This window comes from Ambystoma mexicanum, chromosome 5q (genome assembly GCF_040938575.1).
Source record: "Ambystoma mexicanum isolate Mex_15411 chromosome 5q, UKY_AmexF1_1, whole genome shotgun sequence".
NCBI lineage: Eukaryota > Metazoa > Chordata > Amphibia > Caudata > Ambystomatidae > Ambystoma > Ambystoma mexicanum.
In genome coordinates this window covers 834,677,629-834,699,873 of record NC_090933.1, presented here as the reverse complement: position 1 = coordinate 834,699,873, position 22,245 = coordinate 834,677,629, and the positions used below count along the sequence as shown (strand labels likewise).

The 22,245-nt window shown below is 44.9% G+C and overlaps 1 protein-coding gene across 1 annotated transcript in view; it reads right to left on the bottom strand.

The window, feature by feature from the left end:
• Window positions 1-22,245, bottom strand: part of LOC138497698 (Y+L amino acid transporter 2-like) — a 461,544-nt gene that overhangs the window by 37,065 nt on the left and 402,234 nt on the right. The window contains exon 9 of the mRNA XM_069621313.1: window positions 12,684-12,867. Coding sequence (XP_069477414.1) covers window positions 12,684-12,867 — 184 coding nt within the window. The remainder of the gene's footprint in view (window positions 1-12,683; window positions 12,868-22,245) is intronic.

Below are 22,245 nucleotides of genomic sequence, written 5' to 3'. Positions count from 1 at the left end.
GCTCAAAGTACAGGGCAACACACTATCTGATTATATGGTGGCAAATTGGCTCGAAGAGGGGGTGAAAGGTTCCGCACACATGTTCAGTTGTTAGGGCAGTTCATAAGCTCAGATAAGGGGAAAGCACACTTGTTTCGAGGTGGCACAGCACACAGGCTCTGAATAGAGAACTGCACACATTATCGGGTAAAGAGCAGAATAGGGGCTCATGTGGAGAACAGTACACAGGCTTGAAGAGAGAAGGCAGCACACATCTCAGGAAAAGAGGCAGTGGGCCCAGGTTCCTCAGCAAAGAGTAGCTAACAGGCTTGCATAGAGTTACAAAAAGGCTTAGACAGGGGCAGAACACAGGCTTGCACAGATGCAGGTCTGGAGCTCAGGTGGGGGCTGCGTAGAGGCTCCAAATGGGACTGCTCATGGGCACAGGTGGACCCAGCTCACCAGCCTCAAGAGAAGCTCATACGCTCAGAAATTGAGTCCTTCTAAGGCAAAGTGGAGGAACGGTCACTGGCTCAGAAGGATACAGCACACACACTCTGAACAGGGGAACTCACAGGCTCAGAACAGTGCAGACCATAGGGGCAGGATATGCTGGCTCGCCGACTCAGAATAGGGTAGCTCAATTTGGCTTAGGACAGAGCAGCTCACAGGATTAGAACAAGGCAACCCCCACATTCATATGATGTGGCACCTTAAAGGCTCAGAACAGAGGAGTGGACAGGCTCAGACTGTGGCATCTCATAGACTCAAAAGGGAATGACTGGCAGGCTCAGGAAGGGAAAGCTCACATGGTCTGATGACGATTGAGGCATGCATCATAGAAAACTAAGGTTTGAGGTGGGCAGTGGGACGCCGCTTTCAGAGTTATTTTCTCAGTCATGGTCTACATTCCAGTAGTTTATAGTTGGAGGAGTTACTGTCATAGAAATAGTCTCCTCCACCAATCACATAGCCAACAGAGGTGTCAGTGATCTGAATTTACCCTATCCAGATGGCTTGTGAGTATGCTTTGCTAAAGGAAGAGAGGTTTCCAGTGAATTGAGTAGGACTCAACTCTGGATAATGCAAAGGCTATTATGTCACAAGTACTTAGAAGGAATAGATCTCTCAGAAAGACTAATGCAAACTGGAAGATTCCTCCTGTAGTGTCCAACTCTGCATCTGGGAGAGAGGTGAATAACCACCTGCAGTCCCATAAATTAACCAGTATGAGAAAGAAAATGCCAACTCAGACAATAGTAAAACTCCATCCATTGATAACTGTCCTGAACCAAGCAGAATATATTCAATACTGTCAAAAGAAAAACACACACTGGGAAAGCCAATAGGTTTTGCTGGTTTTCTGCATATGTGTTGTGCTCCATATAGATTGTTATATTGATGAAGAGTGAATAGATATGTCCTTTGCAGTGGGATTTTGTGTGCAGTTATAAGCATCAGTTTTAGGCTTTTCATTGTCGTAGGTATGTCATGTTGTATGATTGGATGTATGTTTGGTTGGGGCATTATTTAAAGCAGTGTAATGGTGTAGCACCATATGTCCATGTAGTGTCATGAAATGGGCAGAAAATATGTGTATATGCTAGCTATTGCCCATGTTGTGCAAGTACTCACACCATGCTCCATGTGCTGCCATCATAGGGTGAGGTACGCCAATCCCATGCTAGGAGTTGCCATCACATAGCTGGTTTCTCCCACTGTATACTCACCATGTAAATAATGCTTCGGCTTCATGCACTTAGGTAATAGCATAATTTGCCCTGCTAACTTTACCATTTTCAGGTTAATGGAATCCTCTCCAATTTCAGACCCGTAATCAACATCATATTTCTGACTCGATTGAGAGGATAGTGGTCACCCATTGTAATACTGTGGACTCTCTGGTTTCCACGGTAAGCTGCTTTACTCATTTGCTTGCTTAGTTACATCCCTGGTCAAAATAACATGGAGCTAGACCCACGGTGCCCACCATGCAGGCAACATTCATCCGGCTTACTAGGTTGGAACACCTGGGTAAGTACATTGTATACATATTCCACACTGTCATCCATTCCATCAGTGACATCATTCAGCCACAAACACAATACACAATTCGCGGTGTGCGAAGCAGTGTGTCTTGTGAAGGAGTGAAGACAGACCGCTGCTAAATTCACCTTGATTTGCTTTACGGACCTGCAGTCCACTTTCGACCTCCACAGAACTTTCGACTTTTCTACAAAAGCACTGCGCAGGCACGGAGCGCGGCGCGGTGTGCGAAGTAGTGTGTCTTGTGAAGGAGTGAAGACAGACCGCTGCTAAATTCACCTTGATTTGCTTTACGGACCTGCAGTCGGCTTTCAACCTCCACAGAACTTTCGACTTTTCTATAAAAGCACCGCGCAGGCGCGGAGCACGGCGCGGTGTGCAAAGCAGTGTGTCTTGTGAGGAGTGAAGACAGACCGCTGCTAAATTCACCTTGATTTGCTTTACGGACCTGCAGTCCGCTTTCGACCTCCACAGAACTTTCGACTTTTCTTCAAAAGCACCGCGCAGGCGCGGAGCGCAGCGCGATGTGCTAAGCAGTGTATCTTGTTTCTGGTGTCGGCAGTCGGGTCAGCAAGGCCCTGCCCATTCGGAACTGTGAGTACTTTACACCACTTCTACTCCCTTTATTCATCGCACCTCACCTCTCACCCCGTCCGCCAATATGGCGCCACTCTCCCCCAGTGAAGATGACATTAGCCGACAATTACGAAGCAGTAAACCACAGCAGGATCAACAGGATCTCTTCGAAGTGAGCGAGAAAGCTCGCAGAACTGGAAAAGGCCCTCTGACAACCATTGCGTTCGCAAGCCCTGCAAGCCATGCTAAAGACAACATCCCCTCCCCCGTGACCACCTCCTCGGCCCAACGGTCCCTGAAAACACGGCTGCAACCCGAGGGCCCAGGTGTGTCAAAGGACACAAAACCGGACCGTCCAGAGTCAAGGGAGTGGTGGAGGCTTTCTTACCTGCTTCTAGCGAGAACGATTCAACCAGTTCAACCAGTTCATTTTTAAGATCCCTGCGGATGACAGCGCCCAGCCTGATTACTGTTTCGACGAGCGATTCCTCGCTGAAGACTGTCGGAGGACGGTCGCGGCAGGGATCTATTCGGCCTGGCGAGGTGATCCAGAATCATCCACGATCAAATCCGCACTCAAGTCCACATTCTCACCCTTTGGCGCGCCATTGCCTGCCACCTCGGGCGGCCACTATGAGCTACCAGGAAGACCAGGAAGACCCTACGGATCACGACGTGCCGCTAGACGACAAAAGAGGCAAAAACAACAACCAATGTACATCAAGTATAGCCCAAATTCACTGTAGTAGATTGCAACCTATAGGTCAGCTAAAGCGGGCGCAACATCGTAGGCTTAAAGCCATCCCTTGGAAAAGTAGTGCTAATGATTCTTGGGATACTGAAAGTGAGGACCAGGTGTTCTCCTCTAATGGGCAGATGGAAGAGGCTTCGGCAGTCAAAGTGAGTTATGTGGCAAGTTCCACGCATCACGACCCGGAACTTGAGCATAGAGACCATATAGAGCTGACTGGGGCTGCCTCCGGCCCAACTCCGCACACTGCGAATTTAAATCTGGCCTCTGGCAACCCCTCTGACCCAAGCAAAGTCCATCAGAGGGACCCAGAGCTTCCAGGTGTTCCCTCAAAGAAAATAATCCAGGCACCCAAGATTCTGTTTACCAATGGAAATCTTAATCCGAAATCAACATCGGGAAAGCTGCCTTTAAAGAAACAGAGGAAAGTTATCCTCAAACCCAAGGGGGGCCAAAAAGGCTGTCTAGCCCCGCTGATTTCATCATCTCTGCAAGAATATTTTTTAAAGCAGCATAAAAGAAAATTAGGCAGAGAGCCTGAGCTGTCGGATGCAGAAATCTTGGAGGCTATCCAAGACCACTCAACACTGACTAAAGCGCATAAAACTCACTCAAATCCTCGAGGGCGCAACACAAGCCCCAAATCGCCCCCACAATTAAACCTAACTCTGGCACTAAGACCAGAGACAGAAAGACCATCGCTTCCAACAGTCCTTCATTCTGAATCAAGACCGAGTCACCACACGGAAATGGGAGCCGGCCTCGCCAACAGGGAATCTCCAAAAGGCGGCCCGAGTATGGACCTGAGGCCTACTGCAGTTCCTGCAAAATCTCTTGTTACTGCAGGCATAGACAAGCCCAGCCGAGACCATTGATTCAGTCACAAGGCAGACCAGTATGCATGGACCCGACCACATATTCAAGGGAACTCCAGCAGAACGCTGGCGGAAACACCACACATCAGTCAAGAATACACCTCTGCCTCAGAAAGGAGGCTTTCTGAGAGATTTACGCTGTTCCAAAGTGATGGAGGTCCAAATACTCCTCTCAAAACCAGACGGCCTAGTGAAACTCCAACTACATCGGAAAAGGACACACCTTCAAAAAAAAAACAGACTTACTGTCTACCATGTCAGCACTCACAATAGCTCTAAATCCCTTCGGAAAGCTATATGAATCAATTCATGAGGCTTTTAAAGACAACACAACAATGATAAGTGAAATGAAGGACAAACTAACTTTTATTGAAGGGTACCTAACTGCCACTGAAAGGAACTCGAGCAACGTACACTTAAAATTGGAAGAAAAAAATAGACAAGTTGGCCTATGATCTTAGAACGGAGGCAAATCACATCAAACTAGTACAGTGGCCATGACCAAAGGCATGCAGACCACACAGACCGAGAAGAACAAAGATTTGGCCCCAATATTTTCAAAAACGTCATCAAAGCCAGCCTCACAACTTGCAACCCTGGCTACTTCATCTACGGCCTCCGGGAGCGTTAAGCAGCACAAAAATAGCAATTACTTACTACAACAATTCCATCAAAGCCAGGCTTACAACTTGCTCCCCTGGTTACTGCATCTACGGCCTCAGGGTGCGTCAAGCAGAACAAAAATTGCAATCTACCCAACACGCTCTTACGCACCCAAGAAAACCTACCACAAACCTCGGTGTCATCAGGCTTCAATCGAGGGGGGGACATCCCGCTGAACCAGCGGGCCAAAAACAGACTCCAAACACCACTCAATCAGGCCAAGGCAGGCTCATCAATCATACTGATAACACATGAGGACCCAGAATCGCCCTTAGACCTGCTGAACACTTCACAGCACTCAGATGCCGTGGAAGTAAACTCGTTAACCTCGCCAAAGTCAGAGGTACCATTAAAGCTCACACAAAAAACTCCTACAATAGAAGTGGAGCTCCACCCTCAAGTGGTAAATAATCGCAAGGCCGAGGATCTCGTAGATCACAGTCAACTCCCTCGCTCAAACTCTCCAAGTGCTGCACTAGAGGCACTAAGAAACCTAAAGAAAAAAACATCTAACCAAGAATCTTCGCGAGAGAGAGAACCAAGACCGGAGAGAAATTACAGACATGGCAGGCCACAACTTCAATCTCATAAAGAGACCAAAAGACCCTTGGAGGCCAACTTAATGAAAGAAAAAAAATATGCAGGGACGTTACTCTTCAAATTGGAACAAACCTCGGCAAAGGACAGCTACTTGGTCCTGAACTGAAGAACAGTCCTAAACATACTGGGGAAAGTAGACAAGCTTCGTCACCTAAGAACTGATGACCTGATACTTATTGAACCTTATCACCGTGAGCATAGAGCTAAAGCATATCTATATGTAAGAAGCAAGGCTATAAGTGAACTTTCCCCAGAGGTAATAAAAGACCTGCATCGTCTGGGGCTAAAATTACATCAGTTACAGAAGCCCGAGCCGGTCACATTAAACCGGGGTAGGGACCCAAGGGAACTTTCGTGCCATCGCTGAGAGCAGTACAGAGAAAGGGACCTGTTAAAGGACCCCAGAAGGACCTATCCTTCAAGTAGTAAGGATTGGGAGTGGCGGACCGCCCACGCCAAGAATTGGACAGATGAAAATCATAAAACACCAAAAACTCAAAAAACACATGTGGAAAGCGTACAAAAGGAGTACCACACGGAAACAAAGGGGCCCTCGTCAAGGATGGAATTGAACAAATCAGCTACGTCAAAACCTTGGAGATGGATAGCCGATACTTTCTCTCGTAACCATAAGAAATAGCAACGAACGCAAGGCCCCACTACCACGAAGACTCAGCCAACCGGACCCCTGAACCACCTAAGCAAGAGTACCCTGCATATGGCATCTTGGAACACTAGAGGCCACCGCCATTTAACCACACCCAGCGATGTAAATCTGAGCTCATTTGAGCTGATATGCCTCCAAGAAACATGGTTCCTGGAAAAACCGTCCATGGACGGATTCGCAAATGAAGTTTCTCCGGCATCTAAGTCCATTCTGGGCCGTCCTTCAGGAGGCCTATTGACGGCAATTCGTCTGGGTTCTGGGATTACACTAAAGGGGAAAATCGCAGAAGGATACGGCATGTTAACCACGCTGACCTCATGGTTCCATCAAGATCGGGTACGAGACTCTTGGACAAACTCCGAATTGGCAATAATCAACTTATATTGGAAACCGGACAAAACAACTATCAAACAATTCTGTATCCTGGTGGCCACTACAATTGATGATCTAACCGTCGATAGAGAAGTCCCAAACATTATAATATGTGGGGACCTGAATGCTAAATGCGGAGAAAGATCGGGTGACGGCAAAGGCCCTACGATTACCTCGCGGATGGATGAAAGAGGGCGTGCCTGGTCTAATCTAATGAAGGCGAGAAAGTTCCACAATGTGTCGTCTCTCCAGGAGAAGAAAACCCAAATACCAACATGGGAAAGGCTAGGCTCGGCCGCCACCTTCGATTACATCTTCATCACGGAAGGTCTGATTCCGCACTTCACTGACTTTGTAGTTTTAAAAACAACTGAAAGTGACCATAACCTCCTCCAGATGTTGTGGGGGGGGGGCTGCTCCGATAAGACTTCTCTACACAAAGGACATTGAGTCAAACTTAAAACAAAATCGACTCCGCCTAACATCTGATAATGTCCGTTCTTTCAAGGACAACCTAATCACGAAATTTGATCAAGTAAACAAAGGCACGGCAGAAGCTCGACCAGAGTATGTGACTCTGCTGGCCCCTCACAAAGTGAGCTTCACAGGCAAAAGCAACAATTAGCCAACCCATATACACATGTTCAATTCGGAGGTGGGTGCCAAAAGGCAAAAAGTGAACAAGTTAAAAAAAACTGGCATCAAGAGCAGAATCCTCTGAAGCCTGGACTACGTATCACATCGAATACAAGCTCTATAAATCCTGGCTAAAATTACAGAGGCAGAAGTTGTACCAAAACGATACTGAAGCTATGCTGTACACCTGGGCTTCAAGAAATACACAAGACTTTTGGTCGCTGCTAAAGACTATAAATGGACAGAAGGTAATTTCGCTCTCAAACTCTGTCCCAGAGCAAAAGTGGATCTTGCATTTTACTGAGCTTTATCGACGGCCTCTCATCTCATCTCCATCGCAATTTAAGTCGACTAATTCCCCATGGATCCACTTGTCGCACATTGAAGACATTTTGGAAGTCATCAAGAACTTAAAATCATCCAGGGCCCCGGGGCCCGACGGGTTCACCAACATAGATCTTAATAAATACCCTCAAGCCTGTGCACGAGCGATTGGCGAGCTATTCATCCACTGCCAAAAAACTAAACAAATTCCGAAAACTTGGACAGAGGCAGTCCTGGTGCCATTTTTCAAAAAGGGGGACAGGGACAGTCCGGTAAACTACAGACCTAGGCCCTCATTACAACTCAGGTGTTAAGGGTTTAACGGCGCCGTCGGCGCCGTTAACCCTTAACCCCTGCTAACAAGTGTCCCTTTGCGGGTTGGTGTTTAACGTCTGCTTTTAGCAGGCGTTAAAAATCCAACCCGCAAAGGGACTTTGGAGCTAATTATGGCACCGTAATTTACGGTGCCGTAATTAGCACCTTCCCCATTCTCATTATGCCCTATGGGGGCAAAAATGGGAATGGGGAAGGGCAAATTGTGAATGGGGAATTACCGCCCCACTCACCTTGGAATGGGGCGGTAATTCCGCCATCCACCATGGCGGAATCGTAACCTTAGCGGCATGGACCATGGTGCTAATAGCACCATGGTCCTCCGCCAAGGTTGTAATGAGGGCCCTATAGTTTTACTTGACATCATTGGAAAGATCTTTGCATCCCTGTTGCTACACCACTTTAAAGGCTGGGCCTCCACTTCTCCGGCAGCCGATACCTTTCAAACTGGTTTCCAAAAGGGCGCTGGTACATCGATAAATCTGCTAATTCTGAACATCATTAAAGCAAAGTTGAAGAGTGGAGCACCTAAGGTCCACATGGCAATGGTGGACCTTTCTCAGGCCTTTGACACAGTGGACCGTCAAAAATTGTGGTCCAAGTTAACTTCTTGGAACTGTCCAGGCTCGATTCTCGACCCAATAATGGCTCTTCATTCATCAACCTCGCTTCGAGTATGTCTAAATCAGCAAGGAACTCTCTCAGATCAGATTCACACGGAGCGCGGTGTAAAACAGGGCTATCCTCTGGCTCCAGCTTGTTTATTGCCTTTATTGGTGACTTTCAAGAATCTGAAAAAATGGTAAGATCCTTCCTGCCAAAAGTTGGAATCTCAAAATTGTCGAGACTGTGGTACGCAGACAACCTGATCCTGATGGATCAGACGGCGATCGGCCTGCAGAGGCAACTTACAAATCTGTCAACATACATGGAAAGCAATAATTTGAAAATCAACAAAACCAAGACAAAAATTCTATCATTCTCCAAAATACCCAAGAAGAGTCAGGCCTGTCCATCCTGGTTTTTGGACAAAACAAAAATCGAAGAAGTCAAAGAATTTAAATATCTGGGAGTTCAGTTAGACAACACACTTAACAAAAGGTCCCTTCAAAACTCCTTGTGGTCAAAGATGAGAAACTTGACAGCTCAAACTCGTACAGTGGATAGAAAATTTGGAAAGTTTTCATGGACACCGGCTCTACAGTTTTATAAATCAAAAGTAGTCCCTACGATAACATATGGAATGGCGGCCAACCTAACACTAGCCGCAGAGTTTTGGACTAAGCTGGAAGGATTCCTGTGGAAATCGGTGCTAGGCTTACCAAAATCAGCCCCAATGCCAGCAATCTGACGCAATCTTGGTCTACCATCCCTAGCCTTCGTGGTAATGCAAAGTGCCATACTGCTCTATAGGAAAATTTGTATGCCAAACGCCCTCCCGATCTACCTGGTTGTGGCTGCTGAAATCAGCAAAGGATCTTGTAAACCGCTAGTCGAGTGGGTCAAGAAAATCCAAGCAAAGTTGGAAGAAGTCAATTGTAACGAAGACCTGCTCATCTCCAACCCTGGACGAGTTAAGATCAAACTGCCAACAAGATTGGATAAATACAAATGAGAAAATTCTACATTACAAATCTTTAAAACATCTCCCACCAAGCCACAATCAACTAAAGGCGCCTTTGAGGTACTGCGAAAAATTCCCTGAGAAATATCTGAGGAAAGTCTACATGCGCACCCGTTTAAACTTACTCCATAACCGGGAAGTCTTGGCATCCAGAGCGCTCTCGTCAGTAACAAACTGCCGCGTGTGCGGAGTGGTGGATCAAGTAGAGACAGTACCTCATCTCCTCACATCGTGTCCAGCACTAACGCTGGAAAGACAGGCATACTTGGCACCACTCATTACACAGCCGTCTGTCCTAGATGAAAGAAACATATGGTTTTGGCTGATTGCAGGTGACTCCACCAGATGGTCGAGAATGGCAGTAAAATTCCTGGAATTGGCACTCAAAAGAGCTAGCGCACCTGGTGTTTCCTCCAACACGGCCCCTGACGACCAGCCTCCTCGGCTTCTCGGCTTCTAGGATCTAAGGTCGTACCAGAAGCTCCAGAAGCTCTAGAAGCTCTCTTTGTTGAACCAGAGTGGTGTCCTGAGTAGCCTTCATAAGACTGAAACAGTTTGACACAGATCTTTTGTAAAAAAACAATTGGTTAATAAACAAAAAAAAAAAAAAAGATTACACATAGAACACACCTACCTTCTTTCCCAAACACACACACACAACCAAACACACCTCATTTGTTTCTGCATGCCAACACATACAACACAGAGTCACGTACACTACATTCCACACACCTGACCCACCTCCATGTGAAGTCATTATGACTAAGATCTCTACACTCCCTAACTCCATGCATATCAATGACGCTTTTTGATGTCCATATGCTCCATTCTATATGGTTGACCCACCTTCCAGTGTAGTTACAATACGCTAAGAGTATTATACTCTATAACTCCTGGTGCACCAATGCCGCCACCTTAATACCTCACACACCATTCCCTACACATGACCCATCTTCACGTGTAAACACAACAAAATTAAGTATCTTACACTCCATAAATGTTTCCCTAACAACACACATGCATACTAGCATGCATATATTACCATGTTTCATTAACAGCACATCCTAACTCTTACTCATGCATCCATAAAATCATTTGCGGACTTGAATGAATACATTTGCAATGTTTCCCTAATACCACACATCCAGACTTGCATGCATACCTTTACAATGCTTCCTTAACACAATGCTTCCCTAACATCTCACATCCTTACTTAGATGCATACACTGCCATGCTCCATTAATGCACACATCCTGTCACATACATATTATAGCGTTCTGGGTCATTAGAAAAACCTACCTACGCAAAGAAAAAAGAGTATAGAGTGGCAAACAACAATAGTGACAAACATGAATATATTTAAAACAAATTCCACATTGTGACACTTTAACCGCACAACTTTATCCCTAAACGTCCCTGTTGCTAGTCGGTGCCACCCTATACCTGCTAACCTGTAACATTATTATCAGATCACTTGTTACATCATATTCAAAAAACGTTTACGTTCCTCCTCTCCAACTAGGTTCCTTTGTAAAAATGTGCTAAATGTCAGCTAAAGGTCCTTGTTGCTTAATGCTAAACTGCAAATCCTCTATTAGTCCCATCTACACTTCATCTCCAAACTATCTCCAATACCTTTTCAATTTCACCCAACACTCCTAAACCTCCTTGGTTGTACCTTAAAGTCCTTGCTGGTTGGACAAATACATTAATCTAGATGTCCGGCCCCATGTGCCTCTCCACATACTGCTGACCAACGGCGCCCCGTTCACTGCCATCGTCTTCTCCGCTCATCGGTTTATGTTGGTTTGGTCACAACGTCATTGTAAATCACACGCTGGGCTCAACCAATGGCATAAGGTACTTTCCTCCTCTCTTTCAACTATCAGGATCCATCTCATCATTCTGTTGCTATCTAGAGCATAGACTGGACCTCATACCTTTCCATACCTCGTAGTGTGGCTGTTTTACCCATGTACCTAGTCCCAGCATTACCCTGAATGCATCCCCCCAAAGGAACACCTTCCTCTTTCCAGAAGAATAGATGCAGCAGTCCCTCACTACGATGAGTCACCTGGGTCATCCCATGTGATCATCTTCATGCCTCGTAGTCCCAACCAACTGCACTGCACACAGGCTCTCCCCAGCTCACCTCTGCTACCTTTACTTTTATTGGCCATCCATTTCCTCCTCAACATGCAAGATCAATTTGGGGAAACATAGATATATATCGTCATACTTCGTGGGGACCCCCCACAGGTTCCCTCAGTCCTCAGGGTCAAGCAATCATATCTGGTAAATGAGGCGGGCGCTCACGTCAACATATTCCTCATTTTTGTGTTTATTCAAAAGTTTAAAAGGCTTGACAGACTAATAACATACTGCTAAATCCATCTCCATCTGTTTGTGATGGCCTTCCTGGGTAATCCTTCAACCAATCCATTCCATTATGGCAAAGTCCTCATGCATGCTTCCCTTGGCAGTCAGTCATCCTTTGGAGGGCCGGGGCTCCTTCGCTGGCTCCTCCCCACCACAGCTTACACTCTTTCCTTCCTTTCATTTCCAGCACACAAGTCTGTATCCTTGGATGTATTTAAGAAAATATGTTTTTCTTTTCTTTTTGTTATTCCTCTTATGTATTTTGTAAATGCTAAAGGTTTGCTTCTGCAAGCTAAAATCTTAAATAAATTAAAAAAATAAAGAACTAGAGGGCCAACATTTCACCAGGAATTGTGTCACCGGTGGACGCCATGTTGGTGGAAAAACATGTCACTTTCTGTTGTTTCCTATGACAGCTTTTCCACCAGCATGGCGTCCATGGCAGCTAAATGAATGGAAAACGGCTGCTTCACTTTTTGCTCTCTCAAGGAACGTTGGCCCTCTAGTTCTTTATGAGAACTCTGTGCCACCACCCAGGCTACATTCTTCCAGCAGCCTCGGTTGGAACACCCGGGTCGGTAAATTCTATACATATTCCACATTCTCATCCATTCCATCAATGACACCCCTTTTGGTCTGTTCCTCACCTCTATTTAATTTTAGCTAGTAATCCCCATAAGCCGTAGCTCTCCTTCTTTTTTCTGGGAAAATAGTATTTGAAAGACTCACAGTGAGTGCCTTGTTTAGACGTTCCCAAGCAAAATGTAGGCAATAGAACTTCAAAGAACTCCATTAAGGACATGTGTCTATCCACAAAAAGTTAAATTCCAACAGAAAGAAATAACAGCACCAACTTACCAACAAGCCAGTTTATATATCGAGGCCTTTTCTCTTCTGGTAAATGCACTCCAAGAAAATATGCCGGGATGCCGGACAGAGCTATCCCAATTCCTATGAGAGAATTGACAGTATCACCATAGAGGGGGACAATCACCAGGAAGAGTGTGCACAGGCAGTATGCCACAGGAAAGAACAGGCTGATCTGCAATTCAAAAAACAAAAGAAGCTCACATTAGACTAATGTCTCATGAATACAAATTCAAAACTCTTGATAAACTCTCTGGTGAATATAATTGTTATTCCCAACATTAAAGTGAACAGTGAGGAACCAGGAATGAGACACGGACACAGAGGACTCAAGGTGATTGATATAAACGTTTATTAAATAATAAAGGGGTTTGGAAAATGCATCACTGTCCCTAATCTAGGAGGTATTTCCCTACCTCAACCAAAAACAAGGGCCTGTCCTGTGTCAAGATGTCCAAAGCGAAAATATCCTGTGTCCGAAATCCTATCCTAGCACTCTCATTCTCAAAGTAACTCTAAGGTGTTATGGGTATTGTCTTTGGCCTGAGAAGTCCACAAATGTTCAAGTTCAACAAAAAGGTATAAATCCAACAAAGTTCCAAATGGATAATGTTCACAGTTCCAGGGAATGGCTCCCTTCCCAGGTTTCTCTCCACCAAAACAAAAGTTCAAAAGAATAACCAAGTTTTTTGTAGCCTAAGAGGATAACCCCCCTCTTGGTATTGCAACTCACTCCAGGGCAAGTAACTCCCTTCCCCAGTTCCTTTCTGCATGCATTTCAAACTCCTAAGGGCATGAATCTTCCTTGGAATGCTCTGACTCACAAAACAGCTGGTACACTTCCCTGCCATGTTATCTCATACAGTTCCTTCATATAGTTTTTGGTGTGGTTCCCAGACTCACAAAACACCTGGTATACTCTCCTGCCAGGTTCACTCATGTGGTTTCTTGATACTATTTGGGTGCGGCTCCCAGACTCGCAAAACTCTTGATATACTCTACAAGTTTTCTTATATGTTATTTCACTTTCAAGTTCTAGGTGTATGGGTTTCCCCAATTAACTCTTATCACAGGGACTTATGAAACTCAGTTCGTAATGTAAGCCGTAGGGGATTTGACTCCCATTCCAGTTAGGGACCAGGAATTGTAGAAATGTCTGTTTGACTGACCCTTTGCAATAGCCCCTGCTTGATCCCATTAAATGTTGCTGTTCCTAGGGGATTTAAAAGTTGATATGAGTTCTGCAGTTCTCCCCTTAATAATGGACCCAAATGACAGCTTTTTAAATCATCCGTCACCGGAATTGTTGGGCCAATCTCTCAAAATTGAGAAAAGATGGGGAAGAATGGGTTTTTGTTGGGCTGCAACAATTTGGTCCAATCCAGCTTGAAATGGTTTCTCTGCTTGGATTTGATGGACGTTAACTGTGCCATTACAGTCTGTCGGGTGGCCCTTTTGTTGTTCAGGAAAGGGTTGTGTGATGGGTCAGGAATGACAGTTGGACACAATTTAGAGATGTTTTGGCTAAAGACTTTTATTGATAAAAATAAAAGGGTTTGGGAAAAGGCCTCGCTGTCCCTGTACTAGAGGTGTTTCCCTACCTAAACTCAAAACGAAGGCTCTGTCAGTGTCTGAATGTCCAAAGCAAAACTGTCCTGTGTCCAAAGTACTATTCTGACCCTCACATTCTAATGAAATACATTTTAAGATGAAAAGGATAATGTCTCTGGCCCTCAGTGTTTCAAAAGTGTTCAAAAATGAATAAATAACTCCAACATAAAGTATCTCAAGGCTACTGCTCTTTAATCAAGAGGGTGCCTCCCTTACCCTAGATTCTTCTTCACAATTTCTTGACAATAATAGTTATTGTCCTTTCTCTTGTTCAATATCAAAGTCACATATACATGCATCTGTGGTCTGGTTGTCAGGATACCTGGTGCACTCTCCTGCAAGGGTTTCTCTGTTTTCCTATATTCACATACTTGTGATAGCCTGGTGTACTCTCCTGCCAGGGCTTCTTGTTTTTCCACACTTGCTATCGTCTAGTGTACTCTCCTGCCAGAACATTTTGTAGTTGTCTGTCTTTGTAACTCCACCTTTGATAGTCTACTACATTAGCCCTGTTGGCTAATTCCTTTAGTCCATAGTACACTGCGCCATTAGTATTTTGCTCACACTTCCAATCATTCACCACCTTAGCATTGTGGGTTAATTTACATTGTTCGCTAAAGATTCCCTTTTGAGGCCAATGTGCTTTTAATGTCTTACTTTCATTATTAAGAAACGATTTTCTCTTTTTATACGACTTGTATTGTTCAATGCTTAACGTATGGCATGTTCACCAATGTGCCCTGGTGCTCCCTTTGTCCCAGCATGGACTCACTGGCTCTTCATGGCATCCCCTGGTCAGTTTGCAACTCGCCGAAGATAGCCGAAGGATTCTCTCTCCTTTGCGATGCTCAGCTTTTGGTTTCCCCATCCCCTGTGGCTTTGGCTGGGCTTCTCCTCTCCTGTCAGCGCTCCAGTAAACTTCTTCTTGCAGTTTTCTACTGGCAAATGCCTAGGAGCAATGTGCTAGCTTCTGGCGTTCCCACGTGGAATCTTCTTTGTGCCGTCCTCTGCTGCTCTCTGTACAAGCTGGTTGGTGCTAAGATTTGCTTTTTGGTTCTTCGGCAACACAGAGGGCTGCAATCCGCTCCCACCAGCATTCTGCCATTTCTGCTGGTGATCTTCTTTTAAACATCCCGGGCACAGGTGTATGCTCACACCAACTAGAGCGCTGTCTGTGCTTGGGGCTTCCTCTGCTCTGTATTCCTCCATCCCTCTTCCTCATCACAGTGTTAAGGGGTTTCTGTTAATAGTAGTCTGTTTTTATTAACTTGTTTTGGGATGGTGAGGAGGTCCCCATGATTATGAGGGGTTAATGTTGCGCGTGCTATATTGATGACTGGGGGTAGCAGCAAACTGGCCGTGATGTTGCAATTTTATATGTATCGAGTGTAGTTAATTATGGATGAGATATGTTACTTTTAGTCTTACTGTTTGTCTAGAATTGATACATATGATCAATGTACTCAAGAAAAAAGATAGAATGTTAAAACCGCAAATGTAACAGGAACACGATATACACACGGGGTGCTCTGAAGTACATGGAAACTGGGAGACGGAGAGGGTTTGAATGCCCATGCAGAGGGGGGCATGTCCTGAGAACCCGCAGTAAAGAAAGAATAACATTTAAAAGACATACACATGGGAGGAACATATAGAACAGGTTTTTATAAACAGTGTATATAAATTTGCATGTGGTGGGTTTTGTGGGTTTATTTGGACTTTGCAGTTAGTAGTTGCACAGTGAATTTTAGGTAGCTGGGAGATTTCTTTTTCAGGCTTGGGGGTTGACAGAGGAAGAATGAGCAATCCAGCATAAGGTCAGCCATTGGGCAGGACGTTGGTTTAAGGTTTAACAATTCTGCAAGGAACAGATGTAATCTTCCTCATTGCATTGAAGTCACACAGAGGGGTTTGACCATTTGTTGGGGCAGCAATAAAGATGAGGCCAGAGGCCATAGTATCTGGTGTTCAATTGTTTTCTCACAGTGAAACTAGAGGCTGTATGTGTTGGAGTAGTGGGCGCATAAATTAGAATGTCTTAAGAGGAGCCAGGAGGCTGGGGCGGATGAGATCATAATCTGTAATTCAAACAGAACCTGTTGCTTCAGCCCTTCCTAGTATTGCTAAAATATCTGAGCGGACCATGTGCATTCACACTTAAGGTTAAAAGGCTCTAGGCCAGTTGTTACTAAGTAATGAATTATGTTATATGTGAATGTTTCATTGTACCATGATGTCATGACCTACTACGGACCAATCCCCAGCAAAGGCGGACTTCCAACACGATAAGAAGATGGCCGGAAAAATTTTCTATGACCAATGAGAAAGAATGAAATTGGAAAAGATGGAACATCTTTGCAACTGTTTGGTCGAATCATGTTTGAGGGGTGGGAGGTAATAAAACATCTAGGAGTGTTTCAACTGTTACTAAAATTTACTAAAATGTTTCAATCAATGTAGTTTGTTGAGAGTTGGGTTGGTTTGGTCCTACGGTACTGTCCAACTGCTGTCTGGAAAATGTGTACAATAAACCTTGCATTACATACAAAACATGCACTCATTCCTCACGTGGTGCACCCGGTTTGGGCTGAGGTAATTAATGGTCTTCCCTGACAAAATTGGTGACCACAAAGGGATCTCAGGCTTTTCCGAGACATTGGGGTCTTCTGTCCACACCACTCGGCTGCGGCACCTCACTGTGGGGACCAGTCTTCTGTGCACAGTGAAATAGAGAGGTTGGTGAATGCCATATTGGTTAAAGGTCCATCTGCTCCCCAGAGGCGTGGTGCTGTGGTCCAGCTGTGCAGGGCGACTTGACAGAGTACCACATCGGTGCCATTTGGGTCACAGGAGTGTACTTTTGGAGGTAATGCAAGAAGGGAAGGAGGGTTGTTTCTTTTGATTCAAAGGGTTTTTGTAAGGGTTGAATTTGAATAAGGGGGTTTGGAATTAGTCGAGTTTACGGGGGTTGGTTAAGTGGATATTTTGACAAAGTGATTGAACTGTTCTGTGTTGGAAATTCCTTGTATACGTTTTTTACCTATTTTTTTTATTTTAGAGGTGTGAGGTTGTATCCTACATGGCACGCCCACCGTGGGGGTTAACTCGATAACCTTTAGTTTTCTTGTCTGGTTGGCTGGAGCCCTCAACTAAAGGTATGGGGCATTTTATGCTAAGTGCAACCGTAGATACCTTCCTGAAGTATACCTTTGGCAGTCTTTATGGTGTATCAGCTGTGCGGTCGGAGCCCTCACCTCGATCTTCTTGGTTAGTCAAAGTAGTGAAGTGGCAACTTCCTGTAGTCAGGAAAAGACGGTTTTGTAGTAGAGAAGGCCATACTAGTGAAAGAAGAGTGAGAAGCGAGAGTAGCAGTGCTGTAGTGGAAAGCATTACACCCCTCCTATGATCGAGTGGAGGGGATATCTGAGATATTAGCCGGCTGAGTGTTTTTTTAATAAGATGCTGTTTTTTGTGTATGAGTGAAAAGTAGAATTGAAGTAAGTAGTGGAGAGAGGTAATCGCGGTATAAACGAGTACGGTAGTGAGTGTGAAGAACAACTAAGGAATTGGGTAAGGGTAAAAGGGAGTTTTTTGGGTGAAACAATGTTGTGCAGCAGGTTTGGCTCTTTATCAGGTTTTTTGTGAAACAATTTTTTGATAACTTGGAGTATGGAGACTCTGCTGAATCATTTGTGCCAGGTGTTGCCTGGCTATAAGGCAAACATTCTAAGGTATCATAGGGAATGGTTGCAGGAAAGTAAGGGTAAAATTATCAATTCTTGGCCTGTCAAGAGAACTTAGACAAGTGGCTGAATATCTTAAAACTCTGGCGAATGTATGAACAAGGTGGGCAGGGCCTTAGTGTTAAAACTGTGTAAGCGGGGAAAACAGGAGGGTGCAGGAATTCCTTCTGCACTGCCCCCATATGGGTACTATCCTTTATTGCATGTAGAGGGGCATACAGACCCTTACTTTGTACCTCCAATTGCCCCAGTGTCTACTCCAATGGCTACGAGATGGGTACAGGTAACGCTGTCATCTGTAATGGGTTATAAAAATTGTGATGTCGAAGGAAGTGTAAAGGTGACTCCTTCAATGGTATGGGCTGCAGAGAGGTTATGAACAGAGACTGGGAAGGAAGCACCTTCCCCAACTGCTAGATTAGCAGATAGATTAAGCATGGAGAAATGAGCGAGAGTGAGACCGGCAACTAGAAGTGTGGATAGAGGATCAAGAACGAGGGAGAAGGAGGAGGTCAAGCCTTTTTCTGCTAGAATAGAGCATAGGCTGTGGGAAGTGGTAGATGCATGAGCTAGAAAAAAATGAAAGAGTGACTTAAGCTAGCAGAGGAAGAGATAGTGCTGCTATGACGGCAAAGAGATGAAGAGCGGGAAAAGGTGGACAGCGACATAGAAGATGTAGAGGAAGGAAGGTGAAGGCATGGGTAGGTTCTTGTGAGCCTTGATACATTAGTTATTAGGAAGGTTCAGGTGGACATGGAGGATGAAGATACTGCCACAGGTACTGGGGTGAAGCAGAGAGGACAGCAGGCAGCACCCTATGGTAGTGCTGATTATGCTTCCATGCCTGTAGAAGGGTCAGGGGATGAGGTAGCTGAAGTAGGTGATGAGGAGGACGAGGTTTTGGAGGTCAAGCAAAGAGAGCAGGGTGTAGGCACCCAATCGTCCGCTCCATTAGCAGTGGTAGGTAATACACCATGGAATCATAGGACGTGCCAGGGTACTCGAATGGCCGTAGCAAATAGTAGGGAAAGATGGGAAAAGCACCAGTTACATCAGGTGTAACCAAGTTTCCGTCAAGGAAGGGCGTATTATGTCCCGTGGTCACACATGGACCGGATTAACCTGATAAAGACACTGCCAGTGTCACGCTTGCAAATGTGGATACTAAAAGCCTACTCGAGGCTGATGGGGGGTGCGGTCAGATGAGCTGGAGTTCAGTTGGACACAAATACTCATGAGGGAGAAGCTTTTAATAATTATAGGACACACATTTGGGGGGCCCTGCAAGTTATGTATCCGGATACGTCAGATATAAATTCAACATTGACTCAGACAATTAAATTGGAGGATGATCCTGCCGCACACATCCAGTTCATTCAGGAGATGTGGGGAGCAGAGATGGGAGAAGGATGGGATCAACGTATGGCAATCTTTCATTGTATTATAGAAAGGACTCCCTAAGGAAGTCCAGCATGATTCAGATGAAGTGGTAGGAATGGAGGCCAAGAGTTGGCCATAGATTCAAGCACATATTGTACATTATTGCAAGAGAAGACAAGAAAAAGAAAGGGAGAGTGTAGAGCAGACACATACAATGGAGGCTAAGCTTGTTCAAAAGAAATTGGCAAAGATTTGTTGAGAAAAGCCAGTAATTACGAATTCTATGGAGGGACAGCAGGGGCAATCGGGACAACAGGGGCACAGAGAATCGGGTATGACACATGGGTGTTTGGACGGGTATTTTCCTGGTCTAAAACCAATAAAAGGGTTTCCTAGAGGTAGAGGAGGATTTCCACAAGGGGGCGGGCCATTTGGCAGGTTCCGAGGAATAGGTCCTCGGTTTAATGGGCTGATGGGAAACAGTTAGTGAGGGTTTATGGGATTCAGTTTTGGTCATGTGGAAGATTGGTACATGTGTCACAAGGTTGTTGTGAACAGCCGTAGTACTCTAACATGGCAGCACATCAGATGAAAGCCTTGACCCCGCCATATGCCCCGGGCTCTGTGCATTTGCAGCATGCATGGGTCCAATGGAACCCAGCGACTGGGGTTGCACAGACCTTTGGGATCCCACCGACCATGCCAGCACAAGCATCGGTGCAGACATTGGACAAGAATCCTTTACCCCAAGGAATGGTTACCTATTATACAGTAGCAAGGGTTTTTGAAGGGAATCCTTTTTCTCTCTCCGATGCTAATACATATCAGGAGTAGGACAGCTCACAGTGGTCTCTGATGTGTCCAGTCCTGTTAGTTAACGCTGATCCAGAAGAGGAACCCTGTGCAGGTAGGTGACCGAACGCTCTCATTCATGGTCGACACAGGATCTACTAAATCTTGCATTAAGGAAGGTGAGTTCCCCTTGTCAGGCAAAACAATGGACACACAGGGATTCTCTGGGGCTATCATGTTGGTTCCTTATACTAAATATCTTTGTATTAAGATAGGTACTCGAAATTTACCAGCCATTTATCAGCCCCTTTGTTGTATTGTATGGGTACACCAGCAAATCTCTTGGGAAGAGATCTACTCAGTCAACTCCACATGTCGATTGCTTTCACGGAGGAGGTATTCAGTGATTATCAAATACAAAACAACTAATGAAAAAATAACTAATGAAAAAACAATTAATACCAAAATAGCTAGTTTTGAAAAAACTCAAAATGGGGTTGTTAGAGGGAATATTGGTTTTAGGGGTGGGGGAAAAGTATTATTAAAAAAAGGGACGGGGGCTTTGGGGCAGGGAAACCCCCCCAAAACAACAAAAAATATATTAGTTATTTTGGAATTAATTATTTAATATTAGTTATTTTTTCATTAGTTATAATTGCTTGTAACCAGAGTATAGTATGCTCAATGACAGGGTTGTATCCGGTAAGGGAATCAGCGTGTTTTTAGGCCTATTGTAGCGACACCACAATTAGAGGGGTACATTCCCATACATTCAGCATTCTTTCTTTATGGGGTGATGGCTTTGTTGAGTTGGGTCCTGGGATCAGAAATGAGACTTGTCCGGTACCGATTGAGTTTTCAAGTAACACCAGGCACCATCATTATGATTCTCTAAGAGAAGTGATCAAGATCAAGTGATCCAGAAGTACAGGGTGGTTCTCTCAGGCTCAGATGAGGAAGGCTGAGAGTGGCACACAGTTGTGTGCTATGATCAAACCTTGTCACTGAGGGACGTGTCCGATGAGCAATTGTTCAAAGACACTGTAGACACAGGAGAGATGGTCTTTGAAGTTGTGGTACCTTGCCATATAGTGATAACACAAAGGGAAGTACCACAGACCATGCTCATCGTTAGAAGTACATAACCATATTGGAAGGAGTATTTGTGAAAAGTGATGGCCCATTTGTGGACCAGCAATCCTCATGATGTGTTGCTGCTAAACAGTGTTGGAGCGGTTAGGATAAAATTGAAACCCAGTGCGATGTTACCACAGGATAAGTAGTACCCAATGTCTAGGGAGGCGGATGAAGGGATTTACGTGAAAATCATGGTGTTGTTGAAGCAAGGCATAATACAACCTTCTGTGACCCCATGCATTATGGCTATCTACCCTGTGAAGAAAGCAGAGGGGTCCAATTGGAGGATGGTCCAGGATTTACACCCCCACAATAATATTGTAGAGGCAAAATTTCCAGTGGTACCGAATCTGCCAACATTCTCTGTAACATTCCTACTGGATCGAACCACTTCATGGTGAATGATTTAAAAAATGAATGTATATTGCAATGTGGAAGATAGGTTTGGTTGCTTATGCTGAAAAGTTTTTCAATAAATAAAAGTTACAAAAAAATATATAATACCTTTTCACGGTTCCGTTACACCCCGATTCTCAGTTCCTCACAACGTTTACATATTGTCAGAGATATGAGCACATAAGGTTGCCCCAGGGGTACTGTGAATCTTTGAGTGGTTTAGATGGATTTGGGGAATTTATATCTGTCCAGTACTGTAAGTAAGTACATGGACGATCTGTTAGTATGTTACACTTCAGAGGAGCCGTGTCGAGGAGACTCAATTATGCTCCTCACCCTGCTCACAGAGAAGGCTTCCAAAGCGGTCAAAGAAGAATTGCAATACTGCCAGACAGAGCTAGTATATTTGGGGCAAGTGATATCACCCGCAGGAAGGAAGGTCATGCTGGAGAGAGCCACTGCAGATCAGAATAGACCTCAGCCAGTCACAGTGA